The 14178-nt window shown below is 46.0% G+C and overlaps 2 protein-coding genes across 2 annotated transcripts in view; one reads left to right on the top strand and one right to left on the bottom strand.

Annotated features, from left to right (window-relative positions):
- Nucleotides 1-6: 6 nt before the first annotated feature.
- On the top strand, nt 7-13124 carry LOC306824197 (uncharacterized protein). The gene is made up of 9 exons (XM_079344232.1): nt 7-850; nt 1742-2395; nt 4672-4896; nt 6707-6811; nt 6986-7144; nt 8398-8480; nt 12463-12607; nt 12695-12877; nt 12987-13124. Exons 1-9 carry the CDS (start codon nt 340-342, stop codon nt 13115-13117), a joined length of 2196 nt encoding a protein of 731 aa, XP_079200358.1. The 5' UTR covers nt 7-339; the 3' UTR covers nt 13118-13124.
- A 474-nt stretch (nt 13125-13598) lies between these two features.
- The window catches only part of hapln2 (hyaluronan and proteoglycan link protein 2), an 8245-nt gene continuing 7665 nt past the window's right edge, over nt 13599-14178 (bottom strand). The window contains exons 5-6 of the mRNA XM_079344241.1: nt 13965-14178; nt 13599-13914 (exon numbers count right to left, since the gene is read on the bottom strand). The exon at nt 13965-14178 is cut by the window's right edge and continues 358 nt beyond it. The gene's annotated coding sequence lies outside the window, so the exon portion shown is untranslated. The remainder of the gene's footprint in view (nt 13915-13964) is intronic.

Here is a 14178-nt window from a genome sequence, read left to right as displayed (position 1 = left end):
CCTGAAGACAACCCAGAGACCAACCAGCCATCACCTGAAGACAACCCAGAGACCAACCAGCCATCACCTGAAGACAACCCAGAGACCAACCAGCCATCACCTGAAGACAACCCAGAGACCAACCAGCCATCACCTGAAGACAACCCAGAGACCAACCAGCCATCACCTGAAGACAACCCAGAGACCAACCAGCCATCACCTGAAGACAACCCAGAGACCAACCAGCCATCACCGGATGACAATCCAGAGACCAACCAGCCATCACTGCAAGACAACCCAGAGACCAACCAGCCATCACCGCAAGACAACCTTGAGACAGTTCTTGAAGAGTCTCACCAAATGCCAACAGTTTCACCAAATGCTGATGGTGGACCAACTGATGAAGACTCCCCTTTACCTCCAACAATTCCAGAGGATAAAAATTTGTCAGAGCATCATGCGTCTGTGACTGAAAGTCTGGAGAATTTAACTTCTGGAGCTTATTCAAGTGAAGACCTATACAGTTCCACTGTGGTTCCTCAAGAGGGCGACCTTCCTGTTTTACAAGAGGACCACAGACTAGAAGTCAACCAAGACCACAACTTTGAGACTGTGAGCTCTCCAGATGTTTCAGGACAGACTGAAGAAGAGAACAGAGCAGGTATTGTGGAGGAGATATCAGTGCACACTGAGGAGACAGATGTTAATCTCAAGACAATGTCACCTCCTTTTGACCACAGCACACCAGAGAACCATCAACCTGAAGAGGTAACTGCAAGCCCTGCTCCAGTAGAAGAGACACTAAACTCTGGGTCTAAGAGTTTGTTTGGTTTGGACCAGCCAACCTTGTCTGGTTCACTCCTTATTTCAGGTATGTTTACAGTGAAAACTAAAAGTAGTAGTAGTAGTAATAGTTTTGATGTAAATTGGAGTTGGGGGTCACATTTATAACAACACCAGCACAATTATCAAGTTCTCCTATGACGTGAGGAGCCAACAGAGCAGCTATAAGTTCTGTGACTCTCTACATTGTCTTTGAGAATCTAGCAAATCTTGTATTTCTATGAGAGCTGAGAAATTCTAAAATCCTTCACAAAGTGTATTTATGTTGTGGAAATGTTTAATTATGAAAGAGCCATTTTAGGAAAGGATCTTTACAAACCCCTGCAGAAGAGAAACAAAACACCCTAACCCTAAACACCACTCCAGTTACAAACTACAATATTTTGAGAAGTGAAAACAACTTATAACAGAACTTGTAACTTATAGAAGTCAGTTGAGTTTTATATCCCAGACCTGTTTAAGGCAGAGGGGTGTTAATTCCTGATTGTGTTAAATGTGCAATCCCTCTTAAGACAGTAATACCTTCAGATAACCCAAAATAAATCATTGAAAAAAAGGTATTATGCAGTATGAATCACAGTTCAAATCACTCGTCCAAATCCAACTAAATATTCTGTTTCACTGTATTTGAACAACAGAAAGAAACAAGATGCTATTTGGAACTGTTTAACCTCATACCCGATCAGTGATTCTATCGCATTTCCTTTCAAAGTAAAACACATTTTTGGATGCATGAAAAGTGGAGAATGCTGACTGCAGATGATGAAAATACATTTGGTGCAGTCAAAGAGAATGATGTTCAAATTTTCCCTTTGACATTGTGTGCCATAGATTACCCGAAAACTACTCTGTAATATCCTGCTTTAGTTTCCATCTGCTTTCAAGAGAACAGGTTTCAAATGAGCTCTTATTTTGACAGGCACTGATCCCACTCGGGAGCACTCAGATGGCGCTCGTCCATCTGTCTCAGCTAAAGATGTTGAATCCAACTTCTCCTCAGAGGAACCAGGATCAGATCATGCTGCAGAAATGCACCCAGCAGAGCCGCACTTGGTCACGTATGACTCGCACTCTCCTGATTTGCTTACGTTGTTAACTTCCTATGTGGCTGTCACCTTAACTCCGCCCCCTGTGGAGGTCGAACCCAGCTCCTCAGAGATTATAAGCTGTTTGTCTGGGGCCAATGGTCTGAAGGACGTCCAGGATAAATTAGTGGAAAACCCAGAAAAAACCCGATGTACATCCCATAATACCACAGACATCAAACATGAGGAGAGGGAGGTGTTCGTGATGACAGCTGAAGAATCGGCTGAATCATCCGGAGAGGGTAGAAATGTGAGACCATACCTGACTTTCTCAAAGAGAGTAGACGGTGACGATCCTAAATCGGATGTAAAAATCAAGTTGATCCCTCATCTGGCCCTCACGCCCACTTGGAAACCCAAGACGTCCTCGCCACAAGACTCTCGTTTGGACCACAATTACAGCGCAGATTTGCCTGTCAATCAAGATTCTGATGTCATATCTAAGGAGCAGGGTGTCAAAGTAGAGGATACAACCAGCAGCAACAAAGGTGAATTTAAAGAAATACTCTTTGCGGTATGAATTACTCCCCGTGTTGACCTAAATCCAATCATGTGGAGCCCAGCTCACCTGGAACCAATCACATGGAGCCTGGGCTTAATGCCTAGCATAGGAGAACACTCCACCTAGAGTTCAATCAATCAAACCTTAAATAGCACCTTTCAGACAAGTTACACTACAGTTCAAAGTGTTTTACTGTTGTGCAGAAAAATTGAGGAAATAGTAGTTTGAAAAATGATTGAGTGTTCAGGGATTACGCTCATCAGTCAAAAGGGTTCCAAAGATCTCATTGAGACCGGCCTCTGTAAAGCAATCCTTATGAATGTATGATTCAAGCTCCTTTGTGGTTTCCTAAACCCTCAAAAATCACTCTTGTTTTATACTTTAATAAGAACCAGTATAAGGTTTCTTTCAATCAATCAATCAATCAATCTTTATTTATATAGCGTCAATTCATAACAGGCGTTATCTCAAGACACTTTACAAAAGCAGGTAAAGGACCTTACTGTTTGTCTGTTAACATTAACAAAAGGGCAGGTAACAAGACCATGCTCATTGTTATGTTTACAAAAAGCAGGTAAAGGACCTTACTTATGGCTATGTTACAAGAGCCCAGCTTAATCCGTCATGGCGTGGCAAGAAAAAACTTCCTTTTAACAGGCAGAAATCTTCAGCAGACCCGGGCCCATGACGGAACAGCCATCTGCTAAACTGTGCTGGGCTTGAAAATGGGACAAGATGCAGAAAGAAGAATAGGATGGGATAGGTTGGGGGGGGGGGGGGGGGGGGGGGGGGGGGTCTGGGCAGGCCATCCTCAGGGGGAGGGGGGGGGGGGTTGTTTGGGCAGGCCATCCTCACCAACAGTCCCAAGGAACCTAAGAGAGCTCAAGGAACCTAAGAGAGCTCAAAAGGAGAGGTTAGAATACAAAGATAGTGACAAGCTACTGCTTGTCACTATAGACATATCTTATTACTATAAGGTGAGAAAGCTGGGAGAGAAAGAGGGAGAGAGAGATAAGAGATCCTGGTGCCAGTTCCCCCGGTAGTCTAAGCCTATAGCAGCATAACTATGAGCTGGTCCTAAGCCAGCCCTAACTATAAGATTTATCAAAAAGAAAAGTTTTAAGTCTATTCTTAAAAGTACCTAGTGTGTCTGCCTCCCGGACCCCGACTGGTAGACGATTCCAAAGGAGCGGTGCCTGATAACTAAAGGCTCTACCTCCCATAGTACTTTTAGAGACTATAGGCACCACGAGCAGGCCTGCATTCTGGGAACGTAATGTTCTTGATGGATAGTACGGTACAATTAACTCTTTAAGATACGATGGTGCCTGACCGTTTAGAGCTTTGTAGGTGAGCAGAAGGATTTTAAATTCTATTCTAGATTTTATAGGGAGCCAATGGAGAGAAGCCAATACAGGAGTAATGTGGTCCCTTTTCCTCGTTCTAGTAAGAACACGAGCTGCAGCGTTTTGGACGAGTTGGAGGGTCTTTAGAGATTTACCATAGCACCCTGCTAAAATAGAATTACAGTAATCCAACCTGGAGGTAACAAATGCATGAACTAATTTTTCAGCATCATTTTGTGACAGGATCTGTCTGATCTTAGAGATATTACCAAGGTGAAAATAAGCTGTCCTTGAAATTTGTTTAATGTAGGAATCAAAGGACATATCCTGATCAAACAGAACTCCTAGGTTCCTAACAGTGGTACTAGAGGCTACACTAATACTACTAAGGGCCGTCATATCGGCAGAGAAAGTCTCTCTAAGGTTCTTAGGTCCAATCACTATAACTTCAGTCTTGTCTGAGTTGAGCAGTAAGAAGTTTCTGGTCATCCAGGTCCTGATGTCCTTGACGCAGGCTTCTAGTTTACGAAGCTGGTTGGCGTCTTCTGGCTTCATTGCTATGTAGAGCTGAGTATCGTCTGCATAGCAATGAAAGTTCATGGAGTGTTTTCTCATAATACTACCTAGAGGAAGCATATATAATGTAAATAAAATCGGACCAAGCACTGATCCTTGAGGCACTCCATGGCTAACTTTGGTGTACAAAGAGGACTCATCATGAACATGCACAAACTGAGATCTATCTGACAAATAGGATCTAAACCAACTTAGAGCAGTCCCTGTAACTCCAAGCAATTGTTCTAGTCTCTGTAACAGCTTTTAGCTTCTTTGTCGAGTGATGTAAGAGCATTATAAACCGTTTTATTATAACTTTTTTCATTATAAAAAACCTGTGGTCAATATTCTGTTTCCACAGATCCTGGATCAGAGGGACAGACCAGCCCAGATTGTTCAGTTCAAATCTGCACATGGCATCCTGATGAGGAGGAAACCATCAGTCCAACGGCGATAACACACAGCAATGATGTGACACTCACAGACATCACCATGACGACGGAGCTTCATCAAAGAGAACGAACTGACTTGACTTCTTCACTGCCTGCTGCTAAAATGTCGGCAACAAAACAAGGAGGCTCCGCAGGTACCTGAACACCTGAACAGAGCTCTGCAGGTACCTGAACACAGAGCTCTGCAGGTACCTGAACACCTGAACACAGAGCTCTGCAGGTACCTGAACACCTGAACACAGAGCTCTGCAGGTACCTGAACACCTGAACACAGAGCTCTGCAGGTACCTGAACACAGAGCTCTGCAGGTACCTGAACACCTGAACACAGAGCTCTGCAGGTACCTGAACACCTGAACACAGAGCTCTGCAGGTACCTGTACACCTGAACACAGAGCTCTGCAGGTACCTGAACACCTGAACACAGAGCTCTGCAGGTACCTGAACACCTGAACACAGAGCTCTGCAGGTACCTGAACACCTGAACACAGAGCTCTGCAGGTACCTGAACACCTGAACACAGAGCTATGCAGGTACCTGAACACCTGAACACAGAGCTCTGCAGGTACCTGTACACCTGAACACAGAGCTCTGCAGGTACCTGAACACCTGAACACAGAGCTATGCAGGTACCTGAACACCTGAACACAGAGCTCTGCAGGTACCTGTACACCTGAACACAGAGCTCTGCAGGTACCTGAACACCTGAACACAGAGCTCTGCAGGTACCTGTACACCTGAACACAGAGCTCTGCAGGTACCTGTACACCTGAACACAGAGCTCTGCAGGTACCTGAACACCTGAACACAGAGCTCTGCAGGTACCTGTACACCTGAACACAGAGCTCTGCAGGTACCTGTACACCTGAACGCAGAGCTATGCAGGTACCTGTACACCTGAACGCAGAGCTATGCAGGTACCTGTACACCTGATTGTAGAGCTCTGCAGGTACCTGAACACCTGAATGCAGAGCTATGCAGGTACCTGTACACCTGAACGCAGAGCTCTGCAGGTACCTGAACACAGAGCTCTGCAGGTACCTGAACACCTGAACGCAGAGCTATGCAGGTACCTGAACACCTGAACGCAGAGCTATGCAGGTACCTGAACATCTGATTGTAGAGCTATGCAGGTACCTGAACACCTGAACGCAGAGCTCTGCAGGTACCTGAACGCAGAGCTCTGCAGGTACCTGAACACAGAACTATGCAGGTACCTGAACACCTGAACGCAGAGCTCTGCAGGTACCTGAACGCAGAGCTCTGCAGGTACCTGAACGCAGAGCTCTGCAGGTACCTGAACACAGAGCTATGCAGGTACCTGAACACCTGAACACAGAGCTCTGCAGGTACCTGAACACCTGAACGCAGAGCTCTGCAGGTACCTGAACACCTGAACACCTGAACACAGAGCTCTGCAGGTACCTGTACACCTGAACGCAGAGCTCTGCAGGTACCTGAACACCTGATGCAGAGCTCTGCAGGTACCTGAACACCTGAACACAGAGCTCTGCAGGTACCTGAACACCTGAACACAGAGCTCTGCAGGTACCTGAACACCTGAACGCAGAGCTCTGCAGGTACCTGAACACCTGAACGCAGAGCTCTGCAGGTACCTGAACATCTGATTGTAGAGCTATGCAGGTACCTGAACACCTGATGCAGAGTTCTACAGGTGCATGTAAAATGAAATGATGACATCATTACACAAACTGAACTTTATTATCGTTATTACTCAGAAATATAAATAAACTTAAAACATCATTCATGAATAAAGACAAATCACATGTTTAATCACAGCTGGACACAAAGCAGACTAGTCTGATGTAACAACGCCCTCTGCTGGGCGGAGATTTATTTTATTTATTTTTTCTGTCATAAAGTGGTGATTATTTTTTATGAACTGAAACAATAATTAATGCTGTTAACATTCTCCCAGCTGCAGACTCATGCTTGGAGAACCCGTGTTTAAACGGAGGAACCTGTGTGGATGGAGAAACAGCGAGCTGTGTGTGTTTGTCCGGCTATGGAGGAGACAGGTGCCAGACAGGTTCAGTGATACTTTATGTTTCTATTCAAATAAAATAATTAAAAAATGTTAGCACTGAGACCCTAAAAAATAAAACTACTGCTTTCCATGTTTCCTCTTTCCTTCTCATTTGGATATTTTCTCCCCTCTCTTGTTTTGATGTTTTCTTTCTTCTGTCGTTTGTCCCTCATTCAGATGTGAATGTGTGTGAGCCCGGCTGGGAGAAGTTTCAGGCTTTCTGTTATCGTCACTTCACCACCAGGCAGAGCTGGGAGGCCGCGGAGCAGCACTGTCGCATGTGTGGAGGTCATCTTCTCTCCGTGATGACCCCTGAGGAGCAGGACTACATCAACGGTAAAAACCCTCCATGAGAATCCGACGAGTGGTTCATTTTCTGATCTCTAGAGAGACTTGAAGATTACTAACAGAAACAACAGTGAGTCAAGATGATCAGAGGAGACAGTGAGTAACAGTGAGCCTCTCTTTGTGCAGACAGATATAATCCAAGTGGGAGTGGCTGCAGCAGACAGATATAATCCAAGTGGGAGTGGCTGCAGCAGACAGATATAATCCAAGTGGGAGTGGCTGCAGCACTGTCTTCTCTTTGAACAGACAGATATAATCCAAGTGGGAGTGGCTGCAGCAGTGTGACCTTCTCTTTGAACAGACAGATATAATCCAAGTGGGAGTGGCTGCAGCAGACAGATATAATCAAAGTGAGAGTGGCTGCAGCAGTGTGACCTTCTCTTTGAACAGACAGATATAATCAAAGTGTGAGTGGCTGCAGCAGTGTGACCTTCTCTTTGAACAGACAGATATAATCAAAGTGTGAGTGGCTGCAGCAGTGTGACCTTCTCTTTGAACAGACAGATATAATCAAAGTGTGAGTGGCTGCAGCAGTGTGACCTTCTCTTTGAACAGACAGATATAATCAAAGTGTGAGTGGCTGCAGCAGTGTGACCTTCTCTTTGAACAGACAGATATAATCAAAGTGTGAGTGGCTGCAGCAGTGTGACCTTCTCTTTGAACAGACAGATATAATCAAAGTGTGAGTGGCTGCAGCAGTGTGACCTTCTCTTTGAACAGACAGATATAATCAAAGTGTGAGTGGCTGCAGCAGACAGATATAATCAAAGTGTGAGTGGCTGCAGCAGACAGATATAATCAAAGTGTGAGTGGCTGCAGCAGACAGATATAATCAAAGTGTGAGTGGCTGCAGCAGACAGATATAATCAAAGTGGGAGTGGCTGCAGCAGTGTGACCTTCTCTTTGAACAGACAGATATAATCAAAGTGGGAGTGGCTGCAGCAGTGTGACCTTCTCTTTGAACAGACGGATATAATCAAAGTGGGAGTGGCTGCAGCAGTGTCTTCTCTTTGAACAGACAGATATAATCAAAGTGTGAGTGGCTGCAGCAGTGTGACCTTCTCTTTGAACAGACAGATATAATCAAAGTGGGAGTGGCTGCAGCAGTGTGACCTTCTCTTTTGTACAGACAGATATAATCAAAGTGGGAGTGGCTGCAGCAGTGTGACCTTCTCTTTTGTACAGACAGATATAATCAAAGTGGGAGTGGCTGCAGCAGTGTGACCTTCTCTTTTGTACAGACAGATATAGAGAGTATCAGTGGATCGGACTGAACGACAGAACCATCGAGGGAGACTTCCGCTGGTCAGACGGGAACCCTCTGGTGAGTTTTACTCACATTAGTTTGATCTACACACATATCACACACACTCTTTCACAAACACACACACACATTTACACACAGACGCACTTACACAAATAAAATTGTATGAAATGAATTTACAAAGGATTCTTGCTTGGACTTGGTGTTACTATCCCATGATGATCAGCTCAGTCATAATGAAGGAGGTGTTCTCTGAGTGGGGTTGGATTAAGAGATTTGGGACTTGACCGCCTGGTGCCATCAGTCAAGGTTCAAGGTTCAAGGTTGTTTATTGTCAAATATGCTCCATGTTAAACATACAGCACAGATGAAATTGCAACCCCCCCCCCCCCCCCCCCCCCCCCCAGTGCAAACCTGCAGTGCATAAAAAGAGCACTAAAAAACTAGCAATAAAAAACAATACTATAAACAGATAACTTAACTAAAGACATTTGGACAACAACAGAGTGTGGAAGGAGGGCTGAGGGGAGGCAGAGGGTGGAAGGAGGGCTGAGGGGACGAATGGGGGGGAGAGCAGGGAGGGAGTTGAGTCTCCTGACAGCCTGGTGGAATAAACTGTTCTTGAGCCTGCTGGTACGGGCACGGAGACTCTGCAGTCTCCTCCCAGATGGCAGCAGGCTGAAGAGGCTGTAGGACGGGTGGGTGGGGTCACCTGCACTCCTGGTGGCTTTGCGGGTGAGACGTGAGTTGTAAATGTCCAGAAGGGGGGAAGAGAGACACCAATGATCTTCTCAGCTACTCTCACGATGCGCTGCAGAGACTTACGGCAGGACACGGTGCAGGCGCCGTACCACACGGTGATGCAGCTGGACAGGATGCTCTCAATGGTGCCTCTGTAGAATGTGTGCATGATGGAGGATGGGGCTCTTGCTCTCCTCAGTTTGCGGAGGAAGTAAAGGCGCTGGTGAGCTTTTTTGGCCAGTGATGCAGAGTTGAGGCTCCAGGACAGGTCTTCAGAGATGTGCACACCCAGGAACTTGGTGCTGCTCACCCTCTCCACTGCAGCACCGTCGATGGTCAGAGGAGCATGCTGGGTGTGCGTTCTCCTGAAGTCCACAACAATCTCCTTCGTCTTCTCCACGTTCAGATGGAGATTATTGTCCTTGCACCACAAGGCCAGCCTGCTCACCTCACTCCTGTAGATTGTCTCATCGTTGTTGTTGATGAGACCCACCACAGTCGTGTCGTCTGCAGACTTAACGAAGAGGTTGGAGCTGGAAGATGGGGCGCAGTCATGGGTCAGCAGAGTGAAGAGGAGGGGGCTCAGCACACATCCTTGGGGGGCCCCCCGTGTTCATCATGATGGTGCTGGAGGTGTTTCTGCCGACCCGAACTGCCTGTGGTCTCCCTGTCAGGAAGTCCAGCAGCCAGTTGCACATGGAGGTGCTTAGGCCCAGGTTGTCCAGTTTGTGGATGAGCTGCTGCGGGATGATGGTGTTGAATGCTGAGCTGAAGTCGATGAACAGCATTCTGACGTGGGAGTCCTTGGTCTCCAGGTGGGTGAGGGCTGAGTGGAGGGCAGTGGAGATGGCATCGTCGGTCGATCGATTAGGCTGATATGCAAACTGGTAGGGGTCCAGGGTGGAGGGGAGGGCAGACTTGATGTGCTGCATGACTAGCCGCTCGAAGCACTTCATGAGGATGGGGGTTAGTGCGACTGGGCGGTAGTCATTGTAGCAGGATGGAGACGGCTTCTTCAGGACCGGGATGATGGTGGTGGCTTTGAAGCATGTGGGGACAACAGCTTGACTCAGTGACGTGTTGAAGATGTCGGTGAGGACATCTGTGAGCTCCTCAGCACAGTCTCTCAGGACACGTCCTGGGATGTTGTCAGGACCTGGCGCTTTCCGTGCATTTGTTTTCTTGAGGGATCGCTTCACGCTATCCCGGGAAAGCGTCAGTACCTGGTCGCCAGGAGAAGGTGGCGTCTTCTGTGCTGGGGTGCTGTTGTCTGCCTCAAAACGAGCAAAGAAGTTGTTGAGGTTGTTTAGCAGAGAGGTGGAGCTGTCGCAGGTCTGCGGAGGGGGCTTGTAGTCCGTGATGGTCTGGACCCCCCGCCACAGATTCCTGGTGTCTCTGCTGTCGGTGAACCGGTCTGCGATCCTCCTGGAGTATTGCCTCTTGGCCAATCTGATGCCTCGTGACAGGTTGGCCCTGGCAGTCCTTAGGCCCACCCTAACCCACCCTGAAGGCAGTGTTCCTGGCCTTCAGGAGCCTGTGGACTTCACCTGTCAGCCATGGCTTCTGATTGGCCTGAATGGTGAAGGTCTTGGTGACCGCGACATCGTCCATGCACTTTTCCATGTAGGACGTGACGGTCTCTGTGTACTCCTGGAGGTCGGTGATGTTGTTGTTGGTGGCTGCTTGTTTAAACATGTGCCAGTCAGTGGTGGAGAAGCAGTCCTGGAGTGCTTCTGTGGACCCCTCAGGCCACACCCGTACCTGCTTCCTAACTGGTTTGGTGACTTTAACCAGTGGCCTGTATGCTGGCATTAGCATAACAGTGGTGTGGTCTGAGGCTCCGAGGTGGGGGAGGGGGAGGGCTTTGTAGGCCCCTTTGTTTACAGTGTAAACATTGTCCAGAATATTGTTGCCTCTAGTGGGAAACTTGATGTGGCCATGAAGTTGTGGAAGCACACTCTTGGGGTTTGCGTGGTTGAAATCCCCAGCCAGGATGAGAAAGGCCTCAGGGTGTGCTGTCTGCTGCTCACTGATGTGTTTGTGGAGATAATTCAGAGCCTCACTCCTGCTGTTGGTGGAGCCAGGAGGGATGTATATTGCTACCAGCAATATGGCACTAAATTCCTTCGGCAGGTAGAATGGCCGGCATTTAATAACCATAAACTCCACGACTGGTGAGCAGTGCTTCCATAACACCACCGCGTCTCGACACCAGGCATCACTGATGTAAACACACAGACCTCCGCCGCGAGATTTTCCACTCTCGACGAGCTCTCTGTCTGCCCGGTAGCATGTTAGCCCGGCTAGCTGAATGGCATGGTCTGGAACACTGTCATGAAGCCATGTCTCCACAAAAACAAAAACACAACACTCACTCACAGTCCTGGAAGTTGTTCGGAGTAAGCGAATATAATCCAGTTTATTGTCCAGCGAGCGTACGTTGGCCAGAGTGATGATCGGGATAGCCGGCCGGTGAGGGCTAGCCTCTAGCCTAGCCCGGATACCTCCGCGCTTCCCCCTCTTCTGTTTTCTTTCATTCCGACAGTGGCGCTCCCACTGTGGGCTGGTTGCAGGAGTGGGGGTCGGTGATCGGGCAGGCCTCCGGAGCAGACCACAGTCCCGTAGCTCTTTAGCTAATACTGGATTAAACTCCGTATATGTGGTTTTGTCGATGTCGAGCAGGACCTCACGGGTGAATGTGCGCCTTGGGGTTAGTGGACGCGACGAAGACGGACAAATACACAAAGATACACAACCTAAAAAACATAAAAACGCAGGTTTGCAAAGAGAGAGAGGAGCCGCCGCAACTACGCGCGCCGCCATCTTGGATTCTCCAACACATCATCAGTTGTGTACCACAAAGTCTTACTAACCCTTACTGAATAGTTTGTTTTATTGCTTTGTTTTGTATTGATTATGTCTGAGTCTTGTATTGATGATGTCTGAGTCTTGTATTGATGATGTCTGAGTCTTGTATTGATGATGTCTGAGTCTTGTATTGATTATGTCTGAGTCTTGTATTGATTATGTCTGAGTCTTGTATTGATTATGTCTGAGTCTTGTATTGATTATGTCTGAGTCTTGTATTGATTATGTCTGAGTCTTGTATTGATTATGTCTGAGTCTTGTATTGATTATGTCTGAGTCTTGTATTGATTGTTGGTGTACACGTTGGCCCTTTCTTTTAGTCATAGTTGCTGTAGTTATCTTTTAGAGTAATGTATTCTATAACGTATTTCTAAATAACTTGAATCACCTTTTTCCAGCTAGCACATGAAATGAGCTTCTCTGTTTTGCTCAGCTTTATCAGAACTGGTTCAGAGGTCAGCCTGACAGCTACTTCCTGTCTGGTGAGGACTGTGCTGTTATGGTCTGGCACGATGGCGGCCGTTGGAGCGACGTGCCATGTAACTACCACCTGTCTTATACCTGCAAGAAGGGCGTCTGTGAGTGCACTGTGTGGTCCATTAACAGAGTCGTGATAAATACTGACTGAAGCAGAATATCACCTTCCTGTTTTCTCTATCCTTCAGCCTCCTGTGGTGAGCCACCCACAGTCCCCAACGCCAAGGTGTTTGGAAAGAAGCAGTCACGTTATGAGACCAACACAAAAGTGAGGTACTACTGTGAGGACAGTTTTGTGCAAAAACTGAAGCCTGTGATCACCTGTATGCCAGGTGGGTATTGGGAGGAGCCTCTGATTACCTGCATGCCAAGTAAGTTTATTAACAGACAAGCTAATCATGTCACTTAAACATAAGCAGCTCATTAATAAAGATCTCAGGTGATCTCATAATTATGTCTCCCTTTTTCAAACTAATTCAGTAAATGAAGTCTCTGTCACTCCACCTCATGAGCAGAAGGTGTCTGAAGAGGCAGCTGAGGTGATCGAGGTCATGGCTTCAACCTCAGAGAAAGCAGCTTCTCTTTTCTGGGACATTAAATGGGACGTCTGAAACCATCCTTTTATTTTGCATCAATCCTCCTCATTCCTTCATGTCTGTAAATACTTTTAAGTTCAGTGTCTGCATTAAGTCAAATGTTAAAATATATAAAAAAGTAAACCAAGGTCATGTCAAAGTAAATTTCAATCAAATCATTTAACGACAAAATGTTAATCACTGTTAATCTTGTGTCTCTCTGGGATTCCTACATTGTAGAACAAACTGTAAAAACGAGGCTGTTAAAATAACTTCTAACTCCTCCCCCCCTCCCCAGCCATGATGCTTTAATATAATAAGTCATCTCTCTGATCTCCTAGAAATAATGAAATAACATGTTTAACCTCAAAGACATCAAATAAACTAAATACAAATACACCTGGGTTCTGTTTATTTCTTCAGCACTCAACACCAGAATCCCACTCAAATACACGTTAAACCATAAACATGACAATAAATAAAATGTGTTTTTACCCAAGGATCAGCTCGGAGCAAAATCTATCTACTAATAATTAAACTTGACTTGTTGATTCAATTAGTGTTTTCCAATATCTGCACATGTAAACTGTTCCTCTTCTTAAAAAGGGAAATTATTTATTTAATTAAAAAATGAGTCAAACACAAACTTTAAATAACTGGTGAATAATTCACTGATACATAGACGTATATTTATTGGAAGAATAAAATCAAAAACATTTAGAAGACAGATGAAGCACTTCATCCAAACGGCAGCACAGTGTTTTTTATATTTCACATAATCATCCAGTGACGTCCATCTAAAAGCCAAACAAGCTGCTGGTTAATCCCACTCACTCATTTCATCTGACGGCTTTATGTTTGCAGTGAATAACCCTGTCGATACAGCAATGTGACTGTAGACAGTAACACATTACACAGGTTACACTCAGGATGTTTACGTGATATTAGAATATTCAGATTTATTTCATTAGTGCGACTCAAACTCCACTTTTAAAGTCCATGCTCACGTTATTTTGAATTATACGCAAAGACCTGGCTTTGCGACTAAAACACCTGGATTATGTGTTCGGGGGTCGATTACACTTCATTCTCACCCA

The sequence above is a fragment of the Symphodus melops genome, assembly GCF_947650265.1.
Source record: "Symphodus melops genome assembly, chromosome: 5".
NCBI classification, from domain to species: domain Eukaryota; kingdom Metazoa; phylum Chordata; class Actinopteri; order Labriformes; family Labridae; genus Symphodus; species Symphodus melops.
Note: the sequence above shows the minus strand (reverse complement) of the source record. Positions and strands in the feature narration are given on the sequence as shown.